Source organism: Nerophis lumbriciformis, linkage group LG24, assembly GCF_033978685.3.
Source record: "Nerophis lumbriciformis linkage group LG24, RoL_Nlum_v2.1, whole genome shotgun sequence".
Lineage (NCBI taxonomy): Eukaryota > Metazoa > Chordata > Actinopteri > Syngnathiformes > Syngnathidae > Nerophis > Nerophis lumbriciformis.
In genome coordinates this window covers 17,816,833-17,840,776 of record NC_084571.2, presented here as the reverse complement: position 1 = coordinate 17,840,776, position 23,944 = coordinate 17,816,833, and the positions used below count along the sequence as shown (strand labels likewise).

The 23,944-nt window shown below is 39.7% G+C and overlaps 1 protein-coding gene across 2 annotated transcripts in view; it reads left to right on the top strand.

Moving 5' to 3' along the window:
- The window catches only part of ppil2 (peptidylprolyl isomerase (cyclophilin)-like 2), a 57,322-nt gene that overhangs the window by 9,605 nt on the left and 23,773 nt on the right, over positions 1-23,944 (top strand). For both annotated transcript variants that reach the window (XM_061981735.2, XM_061981736.2), the window contains exons 12-17: positions 3,231-3,306; positions 7,111-7,217; positions 13,304-13,393; positions 13,542-13,575; positions 14,619-14,736; positions 17,388-17,444. In XM_061981735.2, the coding sequence (XP_061837719.1) occupies positions 3,231-3,306; positions 7,111-7,217; positions 13,304-13,393; positions 13,542-13,575; positions 14,619-14,736; positions 17,388-17,444 (482 nt within the window). The remainder of the gene's footprint in view (positions 1-3,230; positions 3,307-7,110; positions 7,218-13,303; positions 13,394-13,541; positions 13,576-14,618; positions 14,737-17,387; positions 17,445-23,944) is intronic.

The window sequence follows — 23,944 nt, the reverse complement described above, 5'->3', positions numbered from 1 at the left end:
GACATTAATGTTAAGAAACGCCATACCCCATATAAACATTACTGTGTAAACTACTAAGATACAGTATTCACAATGTACATAAACTACTAAGATACAGTATTCACATTGAACATAAACTACTAAGATACAGTATTCACATTGAACACAAACTACTAAGATGCAGTATTCACATTGTACACAAACTACTAAGATACAGTATTCACATTGTACAAAACCTATTAAGATACACTATTGACATTGTACACAAACTACAAAGATACAGTATTCACATTGTACACAAACTACGAAGATACAGTATTCACATTGAACATAAACTACTAAGATACAGTATTCACATTGTACATAAACTACTACGATACAGTATTCACATTGTACATAAACTACTAAGATACAATATTCATATTGGAGAAACTACTAAGATACAGTATTCACATCGAACATAAACTACTAAGATACAGTATTCAGATTAAACAAACTACTAAGATACAGTATTCACATTCTACAAACCCCATTTCCATATGAGTTGGGAAATTGTGTTCGATGTAAATATAAACGGAATACAATGATTTGCAAATCCTTTTCAACCCATATTCAATTGAATGCACTACAAAGACAAGATATTTAGATATTCATAAACTTTATTTTTTTTTTGCAAATAATAATTAACTTAGAATTTCATGGCTGCAACACGTGCCAAAGTAGTTGGGAAAGGGCATGTTCACCACTGTGTTACATCACCTTTTCTTTTAACAACACTCCATAAACGATTGGGAACTGAGGAAACTAATTGTTGAAACTTTGAAAGTGGAATTATTTCCCATTCTTGTTTTATGTAGAGCTTCAGTCGTTCAACAGTCCGGGGTCTCCGCTGTTGTATTTTACGCTTCATAATGCGCCACACATTTTCGATGGGAGACAGGTCTGGACTGCAGGCGTGCCAGGAAAGTACCCGCACTCTTTTTTTACGAAGCCACGCTGTTGTAACACGTGCTGAATGTGGCTTGGCATTGTCTTGCTGAAATAAGCAGGGGCGTCCATGAAAAAGACGGCGCTTAGATGGCAGCATATGTTGTTCCAAAACCTGTATGTACCTTTCAGCATTAATGGTGCCTTCACAGATGTGTAAGTTACCCATGCCTTGGGCACTAATGCACCCCCATACCATCACAAATGCTGGCTTTTGAACTTTGCGTCTAACAGTCTGAATAGTTCGCTGAATAGTTCGCTTCCCCTTTGGTCCGGATGGCTGGTTGTCGAATATTTGCAAAAACAATTTGAAATGTGGACTCGTCAGACCACATAACACTTTTACACTTTGCATGAGTCCATCTTAGATGATCTCGGGCCCAGAGAAGCCGGCGGCGTTTCTGGATGTTGTTGATAAATGGCTTTCGCTTTGCATAGTAGAGCTTTAACTTGCACTTACAGATGTAGCGACGAACTGTATTTAGTGACAGTGGTTTTCTGAAGTGTTCCTGAGCCCATGTGGGGATATCCTTTAGAGATTGATGTCGGTTTTTGATACAGTGCCGTCTGAGGGATCGAAGGTCACGGTCATTCAATGTTGGTTTCCGGCCATGCCGCTTACGTGGATTGATTTCTCCAGATTCTCTGAACCCTTTGATGATAATATGGACCGTAGATGTTGAAATCCCTAAATTTCTTGCAATTGCACTTTGAGAAACGCTGTTCTTAAACTGTTTGACTATTTGCTCACGCAGTTGTGGACAAAGGGGTGTACCTCGCCCCATCCTTTCTTGTGAAAGACTGAGCATTTTTTGGGAAGCTGTTTTTATACCCAATCATGGCACCTGTTCCCAATTAGTCTGCACACCTGTGGGATGTTCCAAATAAGTGTTTGATGAGCATTCCTCAACTATATCAGCATTTATTGCTACCTTTCCCAACTTCTTTGTCACGTGTTGCTGGCATCCAATTCTAAAGTTAATGATTATTTGCACACAAAAAAATGTTTATCAGTTTGAACATCAAATATGTTGTCTTTGTAGCATATTCAACTGAATATGGGTTGAAAATGATTTGCAAATCATTGTATTCCGTTTATATTTACATGTTACACAATCTCCCAACTCATATGGAAACGGGGTTTGCACATAAACTACTAAGATACAGTATTCTCATTGAACATAAACTACTAAGATACAGTATTCTCATTGAACATAAACTACTAAGATACAGTATTCTCATTTAACATAAACTACTAAGATACAGTATTCACATTGAACATAAACTACTAAGATACAGTATTCACATTGAACACAAACTACTAAGATACAGTATTCACATTGAACATAAACTACTAAGATACAGTATTCACATTGAACATAATCTACCAAGATACAGTACTCACATTGTACATAAACTACTAAGATACTGGTATATCCATCCATTCAATTTGTCACTTAAATTTATTTTCATGTTAATAATTGTTTCATGTAAAAAGAAAAAAAAAACTTATTTGGAAAGTGTGGCGGCAATAATCTTGTTGTGGTTTTTTCCATGTTGGGAATGTGTAATTTGTAGCTTAATCTCCAGCAAGTAACTTGTAACTTAATCTCCAGAAAGTAACTTGTAACTTCATCTCCAGAAAGTAACTTGAAACTTTATCTCCAGAGAGTAACTTGTAACGTCCTCTCCATAAAGTAACTTGTAACGTCCTCTCCATAAAGTAACTTGTAACTTCATCTCCAGAAAGTAACTTGTAACTTCATCTCCAGAAAGTAACTTGTATCTTCATCTCCAGAAAGTAACTTGTAACTTAATCTTCAGAAAGTAACTTGTAACTTCATCTCCAGAAAGTAACTTGTAACTTCATCTTCAGAAAGTAACTTGTAACTTCATCTCCAGAAAGTAACTTGAAACTTCATCTCCAGAGAGTAACTTGTAACGTCCTCTTCATAAAGTAACTTGTAACGTCCTCTTCATAAAGTAACTTGTAACGTCCTCTCCAAAAAGTAACTTGTAACTTCCTCTCCAGAAAGTAACTTGTAACTTAATCTCCAGAAAGTAACTTGTAACTTAATCTCCATAAAGTAACTTGTAACGTCCTCTCCATAAAGTAACTTGTAACGTCCTCTCCATAAAGTAACTTGTAACGTCTTCTCCATAAAGTAACTTGTAACTTCCTCTCCATAAAGTAACTTGTAACTTCACCTCCAGAAGTAACTTGTAACTTCACCTGCAGAAGTAACTTGTAACTTGCTCTCCAGGCGCACTACTCCACAGGCAGGGTGGCCGCCTCCTTCACGTCCACGGCCATGACACCTGCCACCACAAACTCAGCAGGCAAGTGCACACTCACATCAAGTTAACAACAATAACAATTGATATCATGGACTTAGTTCCAGCTGACTCCTGATTGGATAAGGACACATACTTAAAGGGGAACTGCACTTTTTTGAATGGTTGACAATCATGAAGACAGATGTATTTTGTCATGCTAAATAAACATCTAAGTCTGCTTACAATGCAGCTAAAGGGAGGACACTATCGTACTTCTAAAACATATAAAACACAAACAATACTCCATTTACATGTGGTGAGCTGAATATTAACAAGTATTAGTGATATTGTTATTATAAGTACTAACACAGAGGAACTACTTTTAGACAGCTAACTAGCTTATGCTGCTATATGGAGCTGCTGCATGGCCTCTGAGTTGGTGAAAGTGAATTCTAGATGATAAATCATGTCTCTCACCTGGATAGTACAAGGTAGGTGAGCATAATCTGACAAGTTGGTCAACTTTGACATCCAACTTAGACCCAGAGATGGCGAGAAAGACACAAAAATATGCTGTTTTTTATGATGAATAGTTGTTGTAAAATGGGAAGATCTAAACATACCATCAGTCTTTATCCCACCCCCACCTTGTCCTAACCAAAGGTTTGTGGTGGCAAAGAAGACACTGGAGCTATGGCACACATGAATTGTGACGCAAACATGTCAACAACATACAAACCCCAAAAGCATGCAATAAGTTTAATGATGATGAAACATTTGTTACTGAACACTTTCTGATCCACTTCCGTCTAAGATACTTTGTATCTATAAGTAATATACATTTTTTACATATTTGATACTTTTTCCTATTGAAAAATGCTAGGGACACTTATTACGTACATCTGGCTTTTTGTGTGCTTAGCTGTTGTGTAGCTGTTAACTCCTAGTAGCCTTAAGTCTACCATATTTACAAAACCCAAAAGCAGTGAAGTTGTCACATTGTGTAAATGGTAAATAAAAAAAGAATACAATGATTTGCAAATCATTTTCAACTTATATTCAGTTGAATAGACTGCAAAGACAAGATATTTCATGTTCACACTGAGAAACTTTATTTTTTGCAAATATTAGCTCATTTGAAATTTGATGCCTGCAACATGTTTCAAAAAAGCTGGCACAAGTGGCAAAAAAGACTGAGAAAGTTGAGGAATGCTCATCAAAGACTTATTTGAAACATCCTACAGGTGAACAGGCTAATTGGGAACAGGCGGGTGCCATGATTGGGTATAAAAGCAGCTTCCATGAAATTCTCAGTCATTCACAAACAAAGATGGGGTCAGGGTCACCACTTTGTCAACAAATGCCTGAGCAAATGGTTTAAGAACAACATTTCTCAACCAGCTATTGCAAGGAATTTAGGGATTTCACCATCTACGCTCTGTAATATCATCATAAGGTTCAGAGAATCTGGAGAAATCACGGAAAGGTCGAAAACCAACATTGAATGCCCGTGACCTTGGATCCCTCAGGCGGTACTGCATCAAAAAGTGACATCAGTCTGTAAAGGATATCACCACATGGGCTCAGGAACACTTCAGAAAACCACTGTCAGTAACTGCAGTTGGTTTCTACATCTGTAAGTGCAAGTTAAAACTCTACTATGCAAAGCAAAGCCATTTATCAACAACACCCAGAAACGCTTCGCTGGGCCCGAGCTCATCTGAGATGGACTGATGCAAAGTATAAAAAATGTTCTGTGGTCTGACGAGTCCACATTTCAAATTGTTTTTGGAAACTGTGGATGTCGTGTCTTCCGGAAAAAAGAGGAAAAGAACCATCCGGACTGTTCTAGGTGCAAAGTGTAAAAGGCAGCATCTGTGATGGTATGGGGGTGTATTAGTGCCCAAGGCATAGGTAACTTACACATCTGTGAAGGCACCATTAATGCTGAAAGGTACATACAGGTTTTGGAGCAACATATGTTGCCATCCAAGCAACGTTATCATGCTTATTTCAGCAAGACAATGCCAAGCCACGTGTTACAACAGCGTGGCTTCATAGTAAAAGAGTGCGGGTACTAGCCTGGCCTGCCTGTAGTCTAGACCTGTATCCCATTGAAAATGTGTGGTGCAATATGAAGGCTAAAATATCAGAAGGGAGACTGTTGAACAACTTAAGCTGTACATCAAGCAAGAATGGGAAATAATTCCACTTCAAAAATGTGTCTCCTCAGTTCCCAAACCTTTACTGAGTGTTGTTAAAAGGAAAGGCCATGTAACACAGTGGTAAAAATTTATTTTTTGCAATGTGTTGCTGTCATTCAATTCTAAGTTCATGATTATTTGCAAAAAATAAAGTTTTCTCAGTGTGAACATGAAATATGTTGTCTATTCAATTGAATATAAGTTGAAAAGGATTTACAAATCATTGTATTCTCTTTATTTACCATTTACTGGGGGTGTAACGGTACACAAAAATTTTAGGTCAGTACGTACCTCGGTTTAGAGGTCACGGTTCGGTTCATTTTCGGTACAGTAAGAAAACAACAAAATATAATTTTTTTGGTTATTTACAGGTATTTACCAAATTTGTAAACAATGGCTTTATTCTTTTAACATTGGGAACACTATAATAATTCTGCCCACGTTAATCAACATTAAATTGCCTCAAGTTGTTGCTCAGATTAAATAAAATGAAAAAACTTTTCTTCTACATATAAAAAGTGCAACATTAAACAGTTTCAAGTCAACTCATCATGCTTAATTTATTACAGCATTTGGGAAGCCTGTAGTTGATTTTTATTATGTAAATGTTATATTTTTATCAACATGTGATAGCAGGGACCCTGCAATTCAAAACTAAGCTGCTACATTACTAATGGTTAATGTAATTATTGCTGAAAAAATAGTGCAATAGCAATAGGAGAAACTATTCATCCCTGAACACCATGGAGTTCATGTAGGCTTAATGATGCAGTTACATTATTATGTCAACTATCAGAGACAGAAACTCTTCATTTAACATAATGTCCTTTTTTGCTGCTTCAACGCAGCTCAATCAACACAGAAAAAGGTAAAGTGAAATAACAGACAGACAGAGCTTTGCTGTCCGTAACACACACGCACACCGCAAAATGAGCTAACGTTACACTAAAAGCGAATTAGCCTTCACCTCAAGCCAGGACTGCGAGCGAGCTGAGCTGCAGTTTATATTTCTAGAAGGTCAACGGGCTCATAGTGATGTTACTAGTAGTTGACTGGGAGGTGTTTATTATCATTTGGGGAGAGTCCGCTGCCTGATGCTTACCTGCTAAACGCTAAGCCGTGACTACATGCGCTCTGAATACGCACTGCTGATTGGTTACAAACAGAGCGGTAACAGCCAATCAGATGGTTGTGTGGGTGGAACAATGCTGGGTGCTGCGGAGTACTGACAGAGACAAGCAGAAGGAAGCGGAGCAGCTTGTTAAGACTTAGCTTAGGCGGCTACTTTATATGTTCGTGTGGAAACTCGTTCGGTACACCTCCAAACCGAACCGAATCCCCCGTACCGAAACGGTTCAATACAAATACACATACCGTTACACCCCTACCTTTTACACAACGTGACAACTTCACTAGTTTTATATTAGCACTAATGTTTTTGGTAACACCAAGGTTGGGGTGAAGTTTGGACATAGAAGGTAGGTGTCATCACAATATATTTGGAATTACTTCAACAGAATGTTTACATGGTGTGTCATGAAAGGGGAACAGCTTCATGCTTGTGACCTTTGAAGCAACACAAGTTGATTTATTCTTCAACATTTGGCTTGTGGTGTTTTCTGCACACATGCGTCATGGCCAACCTTGCATGTTTGAAAGGCAGACGCCATCGCAGACGACACGGTGCGTTACAGCTACGTGAAGAAAAAAGGCTACGTCCGCCTCCACACCAACAAAGGCGACCTGAACCTGGAACTACACTGTGACAAGGTACTGTCATCAAACACTTAGCTCTCTTTTAGCCATCTTTATTTCATCCATCTTTAGAGTTAGTGTGACATGTTTAATAGTAATATTCATTTTAATAGTAATATTCATCTTTAATAATAATATTCAATCAATCAAAGTGTATTTATGTAGCCCTAAATCACAAGTGTCTCAAAGGGCTGCACGAGGTTCATGTTTAATATTATTATATTATATTATTCATGGTTAATAAAAATATTAATGTTTAATGAAAAATATTCATGTTTTATAATTTTCTTCATGTTTAATAATAATATTCATGTTCAATAAAATTCATGCTTAATAATAATAATATTCATGTTTAATAATACAGATGATTGACAACACTAAATGGTCCCTAGTGTGTGAATGTTGTACATCTGTGTTTGCCCTGTGATGAGGTAGCGACTTGTCCAGGGGGTACCCCGCCTTCCACCCGTGTGCAGCTGAGATAGGCTCCAGCACCCCGTAAGGGACAAGCGTTTGAAAATGGATGGATGGATGTTTTATAATATTCTTCATGTTTAATAAAAGAATATTCATGTTTTATAAAATTCATGTTTTATAATAATATTCATGTTTAATAATAATATTCATTTTTGATAATAATCATGTTTTATAATCTCCTTTCTGAGCTGCCACATTATGGTGGTAGAGGAGTTTGTATGTCCCAATGATCCTAGGGGCTATGTTTCTATGCCCCCTGGTAGGGTCTTCCAAGACAAACAGGTCCTAGGTGAGGGATCAGACAAAGAGCAGCTCGAAGACCTTTTATGAAGAATAAAGATCAAATACTTGGATTTACCTCGCCCGGACGTGGGTCACCGGGGCTCCCCTCTGGAGCCAGGCCCGGAGGAAGGGCACGATGGCGAGCGCCTGGTGGCACAGCCCGAAGAGGCAACGTGGGTTCTCCCTCCAATGGGCTCACCACTCATAGGAGGGGCCATAGAGGTCGGGTGCAATGAGAGCTGGGCGGCAGCCGAAGGCAGGGCACTTGGCGGTCCGATCCTCGGCTACACAAGCTAGCGCTTGGGGACGTGGAACGTCACCTCGCTGGGGGGGAAGGAGCCAGAGCTAGTGCGCGAGGTGGAGAAGTTCCGGCTAGATATAGTCGGACTCACTTAGACACACAGCAAGGGCTCAGGAACCAGTTCTCTCGAGAGGGGCTGGACTCTCTTCCACTTTGGCGTTGCAAGCAATGAGAGGCAACGGGCTGGGGCGGCAATTCTTGTTGGCCCCCCGGCTCAAAGCCTGCACGTTGGACTTAAACCCAGTAGACATATGGTAGCTTCCCGCCGCCTTAGGGTGGGGGCACAGGTCCTGACTGTTGTTTGTGCTTACGCACCAAACAGCAACTCAGAGTACCCACTCTTTTTGGATACCCTTGAGGGAGTACTGGAGAGTGCTCTCTCGGGTAATTCCCTTGTTCTGCTGGGTGACTTCATCGCTCATGTTGGCAACGACCGTGAAACCTGGAGAGGCATGATTGGGAAGAATGGCCGCCCGGATCTTTATGGACTAGTGATCTGTTTTGTTATTGGACTTTTGTGCTCATCAAGAATTGTCCATAACAAACACCATGTTCAAACATAAGGGTGTCCATATGTGCACTTGGCACCAGGACACCCTTGGCTGCAGTTCCATAATCGACTTTGTAGTTGTGTCATCGGATTTGCGGTCTTATGTTTTGGACACTTGGGTGAAGAGAGGGGCGGAGCTTTCTACCGATCACCACCTGGTGGTGAGTTGGCTCCGATGGTGGGGGAGGATGCCGGGCAGACCTGGCAGGCCATAACGCATTGTGAGGGTCTGCTGGCAACGTCTAGCAGAGTCTACTGTCAGAGAGAGTTTCAATTCCCACCTCCAGAAGAACTCTGAACATGTCATAAGGGAGGCACTGGATATTGAGTCCGAGTGGACCATGTTCCGTGTCGAGGTGGCCGATTGGAGCTGTGGCCGCAAGGTGGTTGGTGCCTGTCGTGGCGATAATCCTAGAACCCCAGCGGTGAGGGATGCCGTCAAGCTGAAGAGAGAGTCCTATTGGGTCTTTTTGGCTCATGGGACTCCAGAGGCAGCTGACAGGTACCGACAGGCCAAGCGGTGTGCGGCTTCGGCGGTCGCCATGGAAAACGACTTCCGGACTGCTTCGAAGGGATTCTGGACCACCATCCGCCACCTCAGGAAGGGGAAGCAGTGCACTGTCAACACAGTGTATGGTAGGGATGGTGTTCTGCTGACCTCGACTGCGGATGTAGTGGATCGGAGGAGAGAATACTTTGAAGACCTCAATCCCCCCAACACGTCTTCCACTGAGGAAGCAGTGCCTTGGGAATATGTGGTGGGCTCTCCTATTTCTGGGGCTGAGGTAGTTTAATGTTGGGGTGAGTTTTTCCTTGCCCTTATGTGGGCTTTGTACCGAGGATGTCGTTGTGGCTTGTGCAGCCCTTTGAGACACTTGTGATTTAGGGCTGTATAAATAAACATTGATTGATTGATTGATTGATTGATGAAAAAGCTCCTCGGTGGCAAGGCCCCGGGGGTGAATGAGATTCGCCCAGAGTTCCTTAAGGCTCTGGATGCTGTGGGTTTGTCTTGGTTGACAAGACTCTGCAATATTGCATGGACATCGAGGGCGGTACTTCTGGAATGGCAGACTGGGGTGGTGGTTCCTCTCTTTAAGAAGGGGAACCGGAGGGTGTGTTCCAACTATCGTGGGATCACAGTCCCCAGCCTTCTCGGTAAGGTCTATTCAGGTGTACTGGAGAGGAGGCTACGCCGAATAGTTGAACCTCGGATTCAGGAAGGACAGTGTGGTTTTCGTCCTGGTCGTGGAACGGTGGACCAGCTCTATACTCTCGGCAGGGTGCATGGGAGTTTGCCCAAACAGTTAACATGTGCTTTGTGGACTTGGAGAAGGCATTTGACCGTGTACCCCGGGAAGTCATGTGGGGAGTGATCAGAAAGTATGGGGTATCGGACTGTCTGATTGTGGCGGTCCACTCCTTGTATGATCAGTGTCAGAGCTTGGTCCGCATTGCCGGCAATAAGTCGGAGCCGTTTTCAGTGAGGGTTGGACTTCGCCAAGGCTGCCCTTTGTCACCGATTCTGTTCATAACTTTTATGGACAGAATTTCTAGGCGCACTCAGGGCATTGAGGGGATCCAGTTTGGTGGCTGCAGGATTAGGTCTCTGCTTTTTGCAGATGATGTGGTCCTGATGGCCTCATCTGGTCAGGATCTTCAGCTCTCACTAGATCGGTTCGCAGCCGAGTGTGAAGCGACTGGGAGGAGAATCAGCACCTCCAAGTCAGAGTCTGTGGTTCTCGCCCGGAAAAGGGTGGAGTGCCATCTCTGGGTAGGGGAAGAAATCTTGCCCCATGTGGAAGAGTTCAAGTACCTCGGAGTCTTGTTCACAAGTGAGAGAAGAGTGGATCGTGAGATCAACAGGCGGATCGGTGCGGCGTCTTCAGTAATGCAGACGCTGTATCGATCTGTTGTGGTGAAGAAGGAGCTGAACCAGAAGGCAAAGCTTTCAATTTACCAGTCGATCTACGTTCCCATCCTCACCTATGGTCATGAGCTTTGGGTTATGACCGAAAGGACAAAATCACGGGTACAAGCGGCCCAAATGAGTTTCCTCCGCCGGGTGGCGGGGCTCTCCCTTAGGGTGAGAAGCTCTGACATCTGGGTCCTCCACATGGAGAGGACCCAGATGAGGTGGTTCGGGCATCTGCTCAGGATGCCACCCGAACGCCTCCCTAGGGAGGTGTTTAGGGCACGTCCAACCCGTAGAGGACCACGGGAAAGACCCAGGACATGTTGGGAAGACTATGTCTCCCGGCTGGCCTGGGAACGCCTCGGGATCCCCCGGAAGAAGCTGGGCCAAGTGGCTGGGGAGAGGGAAGTCTGGGCTTCTCTGCTTAGGCTGCTGCCTCCGCGACCCGACCTCGGATAAGCGAAGGAAAATGGATGGATGGATGTTTTATAATAATATTAATGTTTTATAATATTAATGTTTAATACTAATATCCATGTTTGATCATAATATTCATTTTTAATATTCATGTTTTATAATAATAATAATGTTTAATAATAATATTTGTCCATCCATCCATCCATCTTCTTCCACTTATCCGAGGTCGGGTCGCGGGGGCAGCAGCTTAAGCAGGGAAGCCCAGACTTTCCTCTCCCCAGCCACTTCGTCCAGCTCCTCCCGGGGGATCCCGAGGCGTTCCCAGGCCAGCCGGGAGACATAGTCTTCCCAACGTGTCCTGGGTCTTCCCCGTGGCCTCCTACCGGTTGGACGTGCCCTAAACACCTCCCGAGGGAGGCGTTCGGGTGGCATCCTGACCAGATGCCCGAACCACCTCATCTGGCTCCTCTCGATGTGGAGGAGCAGTGGCTTTACTTTGAGCTCCCCCCGGATGGCAGAGCTTCTCACCCTATCTCTAAGGGAGAGCCCCGCCACCCGGCGGAGGAAACTCATTTCGGCCGCCTGTACCCGTGATCTTGTCCTTTCGGTCATTAAACACAAAATAATATTTGTGTTTAATAATAATATTTGTGTTTAATAATATTAATGTTTAATAATAATATTCATATATGATAATATTCATGTTTAATATTTGTTTGATAATAATATTCATATTTGATAATATTCATGTTTAATAATATTTGTGTTTGATAATAATGTTCATGTCTAATAATAATCATATTTGATAATATTCATGTTTGATAATATTATTCATGTTTGATAATATACATGTTTAATGATAATATTCATGTTTGATAATAATATTCATGTTTAGTAATAATATTCATGTTTGATAATAATCATGTTTGATAATAATATTCATGTTTAATAATCATGTTTAATAATAATAATAATAATGTTTAATAATAATAATAATGTTTAATAATATTCAAGTTTAATAATAATACTAATGTTTAATAATATTCATGTTTAATAATAATATTCGTCTGCGTCCCTGACTACATCAATGTCTCTGAAAAAACTGTGTCCTGTGCCGCGTTGTTTTAATTGTGTGTTGTAGTAGTGTTTTAATTGTCTGTTGTAGTTGTCTGTTGTAATTTGTTGTGTGTTGTCGTTGTGTATAGTAATTGTCTGTTGTAGTTGTATGTTGTAATTGTGTGTTGCAATTGTGTGTGGTAATTGCGTGTTGTAGTAGTGAAGTAATTGTGTGTTGTAGTTGTGTGTAGTAGTCTGTTGTAATTTTGTGTAGTAGTTGTGTGTTGTAGTTGTGTGTTGTCGTTGTAGTTGTGTGTTGCAGTTGTGTTGTCATTGTGTGTTGTAGTTGTGTTGAAATTGTTTGTTGTAATTCTCTGTTGTAGTTGTGTGTAGTAACTGTGTATTGTAATTGTGTGTACTAATTGCGTGTTGTAGTAGTGAAGTAATTGTGTGTTGTAGTTGTGTAGAGTTGTTGTGTGTAGTAGTTGTCTGTTGTAATTTTGTGTAGTAGTTGTGTGTTGCAGTTGTGTTGTCATTGTGTGTTGTAGTTGTGTGTAGTAATGTTTTAATTGTCTGTTGTAGTTATGTGTTGTAATTTTGTGAAGTAGTTGTGTGTTGTAATTGTCTGTTGTAGTTGTATGTTGTAATTGTGTGTAGTCACTGTGTATTGTAATTGTGTGTTGTAGTTGTGAAGTAATTGTGTGTTGTAGTTGTGTAGAGTAGTTGTGTGTAGTAGTTGTCTGTTGTAATTTTGTATAGTAGTTGTGTGTTGTCATTGTGTGTTGTGTGTTGCAGTTGTGTTATCATTGTGTGTTGTAGTTGTGTTGTCATTGTGTGTTGTAGTTGTGTTGAAATTGTGTGTTGTAGTTGTGTGTAGTACTTGTGTTGTAGTTGTGTGTTGTCATAATGTGTTGTTGTAGTTGTTTGTTGTCATTGTGTGTTGTAGATAGATAGTACTTTATTGATTCCTTCAGGAGAGTTCCCTAAGGAAAATTAAAATTCCAGCAGCAGTGTACAGAGTTGAGATCTCATTTAAAAAGTAAAAAGTAAATAATGGGGGTTTGTAGTTGTGTGTAATAATTGTGTGGGACTGTGCTCCTCAGGTTCCCAAGGCGGGGGAGAACTTCCTGGGTCTGTGTAAGAGGGGCTACTACGATGGCACACTCTTCCACAGATCCATCCGCAACTTCATGGTGAGAACACCTGTGATGGTGGTGGTGCTTCTAGAAGAACACCTGTGATGGTGATGGTGCTTCTAAAAGAACACCTGTGGTGGTGCTTCTAGAGGGAATGGTTCTTCACAGCATCCACACCTCTAACATCTGCTTTTGGCCCCTGCAGATACAAGGAGGGGACCCCACAGGCACCGGCACAGGTAATAGCAGAACCTCACCTGGTGGGCGGGGCTTCTTCAAAGGCAGTTAGCAGGAGGGGCATCACAAGTCATGTCTAACAGCTGGATGGAGGCGGGACTTCCACCCTCATTGCATTGTACTGAGCAGCCAGGACACAGGAGCTGCTCTAGGGTTACTGTCACACTTCTGCCAAAGAAGAGTCTCTTCCATATTTATTTGTCAACACATTATAATGGGACTGTAGATGTAACTCTGCTTCCTGGTCTGCCAGAGCATAAGAAGACATTGCAAGTGTTGACTTTGTGCTTATATTCACACCCCCATGTATTGATCGTCTGCTCTTCATTTGGTTTTTCATCAGACCTTTTTGGAACAGATAACAAACCAAAACCATGCGTCCATGAAAATGATTGCACACGCGTCATGGCCAATTATGCAAACTTCTTTGATCCTACAGAGTGCTGATGAACATCTGCTGCACTCTTTAGTTGAGACAGAAGATATCAGTCTGGTGACGTGTCTTGCTCAAAGGCAGCGACTAGGAAGGCAAAGGCTGGAGTCAGACCTGGAACCCTCTCTCCTCTCTCTCTCCCATATGTCAGGAACATTCTAGGTGGACATCTAGCAGGTCTTTAAGACTAGTGAGGACCATCTGAGGTCCGGGACACACTTAGTGAGTTAGCCTCCCACGTGCAGGACATGTTGTCTCCTCACATTGATCAGGAACATTCTAGGTGGACATCTAGCAGGTCTTTATGGACTAGTGAGGACCATCTGAGGTCTGGGACACACTTAGTCTCCCACATGCAGGACATGTTGTCTCTTCACATTGATCAAAAACATTTGAGGTGGACATCTAGCAGGTCTTTATGGACTAGTGAGGACCATCTGAGGTCTGTGACATGAAGGAGAAATTTCAGTGCTCTTGAAGTACGCAGGAAGGAGTGCACACTGGAATCTAATGATTGAGTGTGTGTGTGTGTGTGTGTGTGTGTGTGTGTGTGTGTGTGTGTGTGTGTGTGTGTGTGTGTGTGTGTGTGTGTGTGTGTGTGTCCTGTTCCAGGGGGAGAATCTTTCTGGGGAAAACCTTTCCAGGACGAGTTTCGACCCAACCTGTCCCACACGGGTCGAGGGGTTCTCAGCATGGCCAACTCTGGTCCCAACACCAACAAGTCTCAGTTGTAAGAAAGAACTGCAGATTTATACTAAACTATTTGAAAATGTGTATCTTAATCTGTCTGTAATCACATTTGTGTTTGTGTACTAATATGTTTGTGTGTGTCTGTATCTCAATCTGTGTGTGTCTGTAATCAGATTTGTGTTTGTGTACTAATGTGTGTGTGTGTGTGTATCTCAATCTGTGTGTCTGTAATCAGATGTTTGTGTACCAATGTGTGTGTCTGTATCTCAACCTGTGTGTGTCTGTAATCTGATTTGTGTTTTTGTACTTATACGTGTGTATCTCAATCTGTGTGTCTGTAATCAGATTTATGTGTTTGTGTACTAATGTGTGTGTCTGTATCTCAATCTGTGTCTGTAATCAGATGTGTGTGTTTGTGTACTAATGTGTGTGTCTGTATCTCAATCTGTGTCTGTAATCAGATGTGTGTGTTTGTTTACTAATGTGTGTGTCTGTCTCAATCTGTGTCTGTCTGTGATCAGATGTGTGTGTTTGTGTACTAATGTGTGTGTCTGTATCTCAATATATGTGCGTCTGTAATCAAATTCTAGTGTTTGTGTACTAATGTGTATGTCTGTATCTCAATCTGTGTGTCTGTAATCAGATGTATGTGTTTGTGTACTAATGTGTGTGTGTCTGCATCTCAGTCTGTGTGTCTGTAATCAGAATTATGTGTTAGTGTACTAATATGTGTGTGTCTGTAATCAGATGTATGTTTGTCTATAAATGTGTGTGTCTGTATCTCAATCTGTTTGTCTGTACTCTGATATATGTGTTTGTGTACTAATATGTGTGTGTCTGTATCTCAATCTGTGTGTCTGTAATCAGATGTATGTGTTTGTGTACTTTGTGTGTGTCTGTATCTCAATATGTGTGTCTGTAATCAGATGAATGTGTTTGTGTACTAATGTGTGTGTCTGTATCTCAATCTGTGTGTTTGTAATTCGATTCTAGTGTTTGTGTACTAATGTGTGTGTCTGTATCTCAATCTGTGTCTGTAATCAATTTGTAGTGTTTGTGTACTAATGTATGTGTGTCTATAATCCAATTCTAGTGTTTGTGTACTAATGTGTGTGTGTCTATCTCAATATGTGTGTGTCTGTAATCCAATTTCAGTGTTTGTGTACTAATGTGTGTGCCTGTATCTCAATCTGTGTTTTTGTAACCCAATTGTAGTGTTTTTGTACTAATGTGTGTGTCTGTATCTCAATCTGTGTGTGTCTGTAATCCTGTATACAATCCAGTATACTAATGTGGGTCTGTACCTAAAACTGTGTGTAATCAGATTTGTGTGTGTAATCAGATTTGTGTGTGTGTGTATCTTAATCTGTGTGTGTGTGTAATAATTGTGTGTTTTATTTAGTGTGTCTGTATTTTGATGTGTGTGTGTGTGTGTGTGTGTGTGTGTGTGTGTGTGTGTGTGTGTGTGTGTGTGTGTGTGTGTGTGTGTGTGTGTGTGTGTGTGGGAAAAAGTAATGTGTTGTAGTCACCAGTCATGTATTGTAGTCACCACATCAGACTGTCATCAACACACACTTTAAAAAAACTAACTTGTTGACAGATAACTTCTTAGAAAAAGACCAAAGTACTTCAATAAATGACTTGTACTTGCAGCAAGTCATTGTTGTTGTTTCAACAGAATAACACGAGTAGTGCTGAGTAGAGGGATAGGAAAGTTGCAGACACACAAGTCTTTTTACACGTTCAAGACACACAAATCTTACACTGCAGAAACCTCGCAAAACGACATAATACACACTCACACATTTTTTTACACACACACACAGGTGGAAATATTAGCACATTTATTTTCACACACACACAAATTGTAATACGGACACACAAATCTGATTACACACACACAGTTTGAGATACAGACACAGATTAGTACACAAACACATGAATTGGAGTACACACACAAATTAGTACACAGACATGTTAAATTCAAATTTTACACACAATTTGAGATACAGGCACACAAATTAGTACACAAACACTTATATCAGATTACACAAACACAGATTGAGATACAGACACATACATTAGTACACAAACACAGATATCAGATTACACACACAAAAATTGAGATACATACACACTAATTAGTACACTAACACATTTTTAGACTACACAAACACAGATTGAGATACAGACACACGCATTAGTACACAAACACGTAAATCAGATTGAGATACGGACACACGCATTAGTACACAAACACGTAAATCAGAGTACAGACACACAGATTGAGATACAGACACAAACATTAGTACACAAACACTACAATTGGATTACAGACACATAGATTGAGATACAGAAACACACATTAGTATACAAACACATAAATCAGAGTACAGACACACTGATTGAGATACAGAAACACACTTTAGTACACAAACACATACATCAGAGTACAGATACACAGATTGAGATACAGACACACATATTAGTACACAAACACATTATTCAGAGTACAGATTTACAGATTGAGAAACAGACACACACATTAGTACACAAACACATTAATCAGAGTACAGATACACAGATTAAGATAGTTTGCTCCAATAATACTTACATAAATGTACTTGTTTGTATTTGCATTGACTTGTAGAACAACATGACAACTGACAGATAATCTTGTGTTTCTGCCAGCTTCATCACATTCCGCTCATGCGCCTACCTGGACAGGAAGCACACCGTGTTTGGAAGGTGAGTCAAGTGGCGTGCTAGCTAGCTAGCGACCAAATCTTTTCCGAGTGGCAGGCCCCAAAGGAGCAGCTGGTGAAAGGGTTAGCAGGTTTCAGCTCCAACTGAGCGTAACGTCTTCAAACGCTCTGCACCTGGGGAGCCTTGAATAAATAATTAGATATGTGTAAGTGTGTTTTAAATATGGTGTAAATACGGTGTTGATATGTGTAAATATGTTGTAAATAAGGTGTAGATATGTGTAAATATGTTGTAAATACGGTGTAGATATGTGTAAATATGTTGTAAATACGGTGTAGATATGTGTAAATATGTTGTAAACACGGTGTAGATGTGTGTAAATTTGTTGTAAATACGGTGTAGGTGTGTGTAAATATGGTGTAGGTATGTGTAAATATGTTGTAAATACGGTGTAGATATGTTTAAATACGGTGTAAATATGTTGTAAATACGGAGTAGATATGTGTAAATACGGTGTAGATATGTGTAAATACGGTGTAGATATATGTAAATATGGTGTAGATATGTGTAAATACGGTGTTGATATGTGTAAATATGTTGTAAATAAGGTGTAGATATGTGTAAATATGTTGTAAATACGGTGTAGATATGTGTAAATATGTTGTAAATACAGTGTAGATATGTGTAAATATGTTGTAAATACAATGTAGATATGTGTAAATATGTTGTAAATACGGTGTAAATATGTTGTAAATACGGTGTAGATATGTGTAAATACGGTGTAAATATGTTGTAAATACGGAGTAGATATGTGTAAATATGTTGTAAATACGGTGTAGATATGTGTAAATATGTTGTAAATACGGTGTAGATATCTGTAAATATGGTGTAGATATGTGTAAATACGGTGTAAATATGTTGTAAATACACTATATTGCCAAAAGTATGGTGTCCAGCCAACCAAATGATGAGAATCACTAATCACTGGTGTGTTAAATCAAGCACTTAGGCATGGAGACTGTTTCTACAAACATTTGTGAAAGAATGGGCCGCTCTCCGTGATTTCCAGCGTGGAACTGTGATAGGCTGAAACGACGCGTCGACGTAGTCGACGTCATCGGTTACGTAAATACGTCGACGCCATTTTTATGCTTCGACGCGTCGCATATTTACGTCACACTGCCGTCATGGTGGAGCGCAAAGCAGATGTTGCGAGCGGTGCGAGCGAGGGAAAAAAAGCACGCCAAAAGTCGTCAAAAGTGTGGGAGTATTTCAATAAACGGCCTAATAATGTTGTAGCGGTGAACAGCTGTCTCGTCAGCTGACGCGCGAGCTCGCAACCGTGGCTGTTTAGCAGAGGTGGGACCAAGTCATTTCTTTGCAAGTCACAAGTAAGTCTCAAGTCTTTACCCTCAAGTCTCGAGTCAAGACAGGGCAAGTCCGAGTCAAGTCCAAAGTCAAGACTGGAAAGTCTCAAGTCAAGTCCCAAGTCCTGCACTTTGAGTTTCGAGTCATTTCAAGTCCTTTTACCCACAGACTAATATATTAACACAGATTGTGTATGCTTTTAAAACGCTGTATTTATTTATTAAAACAAGTGCATTTGAAATTGCAGGGAAAAAGATAGTGCTGACATTGCACTTCAAAATAGCACTATTAACCAGTATTAACCATGTAACTCATTCCTTTACAGAATAAACACATTTGAAAAAAACAAGTGCAACTGTACTTATTTGCACAAGTGTTAACATTGTATTTCCATGGCATATTGCATTGTAACTAGTTCCACAGCAGTTTATATCCTGTTCTTACCTTATCTCATTGATCTCATCTCATACTGTATGTGTGTTGATGTGTGCGTACACATGAAAAACATAAATATATGAACATAACAATGAACAGAGTTGTACTTTTTAGATGTCAGGACCCTATGCAATATGTACACATATTCTTAATATAGTATACATTTTAACTGACCTTTATTTGACTATGTTTGTCTTTTTGGAGGTGGCTAAAATACGCTGTGCTGCTGAGCCGGCGAGCAGCCTAAATTGACAGTTGACAGGTAGAAAACAAAGATGGTGTTCAGCGTTTTCCTGCTCAAATGAGCGGACTGTTGAAAATAGGAATCGGGGGATTACTTTTCACAAGTAAGATTTAACATTAACGTACTATTGGTTGTATTTTATGAAAATAATATTACCACAGAGTTGAGAAGGATCAAAGATCTTCAATATTTGTATGTGAAAATCACAAAGAAATCTTCTGGAGGAGGATAACCCCCCTACAGGGGTTTGGTTCACAAACTTTCAGCCCCACCAAGAACAAAATTCACCAGCCGCCACTGATTATGATGCATTCTCATTTTAGGCAAAGTATAAGACAATACTTTCTTAACAGTATAATTGTAACCAGGAATAAGTCTTCAAGTAACAATATTCAAATACTAACATTGTTGGGTTAAACAGAATTTGGTTTTATTCTGAATCCAGTGAAACAGATTGGTGGTTTTAGCTGATATGAAGACTTTCAGGTGTTTATATATGTTTAAGTATTTGGCAGACGCTTTTATCCAAAGCGACTTACATAAAATAATACATATAAAACAATCACTGCAAACATTATCATTTAAGGGAAGAATGTAATAGAAAATATCAATACAAAGTGTCAAGACAGAATAAACTCTCTGCTGCTGAAGCAACAGAGATACAGTCTATAGGTCCCTAAGATATATAGATATCTAATGTATTCATACATTGTTTATGTAGGATACACGCATGTATATATAACCTAATCATATTGTTTCTTCAACTTAAAAATAGTTTACCGTTTTTTCCCCCTTCTCTGGGATTATATTCCCAGTTTTGATCTCGGACGTCTGGTCACTTATAGCGTATAAGAATATTATATTACTGTTAAGCAAACTATGAATAATAAAACATGTGTCTGTTATCATAGCTACACGTATGACAAAAAGGCGTGTGAAAATCAGTGGTATTCAGTGAGGTAAGATGAATTAAATGCGCTGACAGTTCATCGCTCCTGCCAAATGAGGTGCACTGAGTGGAGCGGATCACCACTCCAAGATGGCGGCCCCGCGCCTCGTCTGCGCCAGTAGGCAGTAGCGCTCTATGCTGCGTCTACTTATAAGATGTCTATGGTTATAACGTTAGCAGTGAGTTTGCAGCCTCACTGATTTAACTACGCAGCAAATAAAAGTCACGTTACTTAGCCAATAAACGTTATCTTACATTCAAAACTTACCCTTCTTTGTGCAACTTCAAATGTCGAACGAAGTTGGAAGTTGTTGCGTCTCCGTCTGTAATATTCGAACTGCGTGATTTGCATACGGCAATTAGTTTTTTGTTGACCAAGTCGTAGTTTTTATACCCGAACGAAACCAACTTTAACATAATTGTTTATCACTGGCACGTTGTTGGACAACTTGTTCATTGGTTGTCCTGCAATTTGATTGGATGAATGCTGCCTGATGAAAACAACGTAGATCTAATTTGATTGGCTGTTGTACTGACAGCACACCAGCTGACAGGAACAACACGCTGATAGACAGACGAAGAAAATGAAAATGAAAATTACGGAGCGCTCCCAAATAACTTTTTAAGCTTTGGATTTTGGGGAAAGTAGCAAGTCATGTCAAGTCATGTCAAGTCAAAAGGCTCAAGTCCAAGTGAAGTCACAAGTCATTGATGTTAAAGTCTAAGTCGAATTGCAAGTCTCTTTACATTTTGTCAAGTCGAGTCTAAAGTCATCAAATTCATGACTCGAGTCTGACTCGAGTCCAAGTCATGTGACTCGAGTCCACACCTCTGCTGTTTAGCAACCAGCCAAACCCCACTTAATAAAATTATATTTTATCTTAGAGCACATCCGCATCCCTATTCACCTAGGCAACCCCAGGAAATGTATATAATTCGGCATTATTTCGGCCAGTCGGCTTATAAAATCAGAGCCGATCAGTTTACGTTCACGCGCAGGTATAACGCGGCGCGCTCCTGTCTCATCTGCTGGTGCGCGAGCCCGGTAATTAGACAGCTTTGTCAAATCAAGGTGTACAAAAGACGCCAGCGCAGAGTGGAAAAAGGTTTAGTTCATTACAGAAAACCCAGAGTTGTGCCAAAAGTATGTAAGATTTAATATTTCTCTTCGTGGGTGTGGCGCACTTGTTGCGCTGGTGAGATTGGGGGGGGGGGTTGTGTGCATGTAGCGTGCTTAGTCTGGAGGCTAAATACACACAGTGTGTTATGTAACTGTTGTTTAGTGTTGATATTCTTTGCTTAGTTTGATAAATGTTGGAGCAGTTTGCTTCATCAGGAGGGTGAAGTCGCTCAATTTAAAGTGTTGGATTTAACTGTGTTGGATCATTGGCTGCTGTTGAGGGCATAGAAAAAGGGGCATTTTTCTACCAGTAGACAGCGTTTAAGATTGAGTGTTTCACTGCTAAATTAATAATATATTTATATTGAATATGGATTTTAAATATGTATCTAAATAGGTGGTTAATTGGTTAGGTATTTATGTATTTGCATATTGGGTTTTCTGTTGCATTTATCTATTGTGTTTCTGGGTTTAAATGTATTTTATATGTATCTTGGTGCATTTATGTTGAGACAATTTATTTAAAATCTGTTTTAACTTAAAGGGAAAAGATGTGTCCATTTTCTTGCACTTGTTTAATGGTTAAGAGTTTGATAGCCTAATTAATAATTGTAAATTATGGGATTGATAATTGATTGATTTTTTACAGCATGTTAATCTTGTGGTGTTTTGTCCTTAAAGGTTTTTCACCTACTAAAGAAGCTAAAGGCTACTAAAGGCTACTAAAGACAGCTAATGACAGCTAAAGAAACTAAAGTCTATTAACACTGCTAAAGACTGCTAAAAAGACTAAAGAAGAAAAAAGAAGCTGTTTCTTCGTTGGAAAAACTGTTACAAACTTAAGGAAAATAAAAGGAAAAAGTAACTACGGTCTGGTCTTTTGAGTGAAATCCAGAAGCCACATTCAGCATTGGTACATCCCTTCAAGTGTGGGATAAGCACAGCGAAAAAAGCAAAACACTTGACAGTTGTTGTATGCACACTGTGTCGAGCGGAAATGGCCTATCATAGCAGCACAACGGCTATGAACGAACATTTGAAAAGAAAACACCCGACAGCGTTCTTGCCATCACCATCAACTAGTCAATCGTCCGCGTGAGTATACGTTGTCATCATTACACAAAATCATGAATGTGTCATTTGTATCTGCGTTGTAAATTCATAGACTAAAACACTGTTTCGCTCTGAGAGGCGCGTTTGGCGTGCCTGTTCAGTGTTTACAAAGACGCGCTCCTCTTTAACGCTAACGTTAATTAGTTGTGCAAATACCTTTTACAACATTAACAGTTACATATACTATGTACAAACGAACAATTAACTTTCACTTTAATCATACTATCATTGTTGTGTTATTAAGCAAAATAAGCAATACTTTTACTTTTGTTGAAATGTTTACACTGTTACAGAATATTTCGTTTTGCACTTTTTTGTATTGGATGTTTATCTTTATTTTTGCACATTTTAAAGCAAAATAAGCAATACTTTTACTTTAGAAATGCTTATACTATTGCAGAATATTAAGATTTGCACTGGATGTTTACTTTTATATTTGCACATTAAAAAGCAAATAAGCTACTTTTAATTTTGTTAAATGTTAAAAGTTTTAAATGTTTACATTGTTACAGAATATTTTGTCATGTTGTTGTCAATGTTGACTGAGTGGCCATACTTTTTGTTTTGTAAATAAAAGTCATGCCTTTTGAAAAAACTGGCCAACATTTATTTTTTCATCTTCATTTTAAATAAAAAAATAATCGGTAAAAGGAAAAATAATCTATAGATTAATCGAAAAATAATCTATAGATTAACCGATTAATCGAAAAAATAATCTATAGATTAATCGATAGAAAAATAATCGTTAGCTGCAGCCTTAGAACTGTCATAGGATGCCACCTGTGCAACAAGTCCAGTCATGAAATTTCCTTGCTCCTAAATATTCCAAAGTCAACTTTTATTATAAGAAAAGTGAAGAGTTTGGGAACAACAGCAAGTCAGCCACCAAGTGGTAGGCCACGCAAACTGACAGAGAGGTCAGCATAGTGCAAAGACTTTCTGCACAGTCAGTTGCTACAGAGCTCCAAACTTCATGTCACCTTCCAATTAACCCACGTACAGTACGCAAAGAGCTTCATGGAATGGGTTTCAATGGCCGAGCAGCTGAATCTAAGCCATACATCACCAAGTCCAATGCAAAGTGTGGGATGCAGTGGTGTAAAGCACGTCGCCACTGGACTCTAGAGCAGTGGAGACACCTTCTCTTATGTTATAAATATGTGTTAATATGTTGTTAATATGTTGTAAATATGTGTAAATCTGTTGTAAATATGTGTAAAAATGTTGTACAAATGTGTAAATATGTTGTAAATACCGGTATGTGTAAAAATGTAATTATGTATAAATATTTTGTAAATGAGTGTAAATATGTT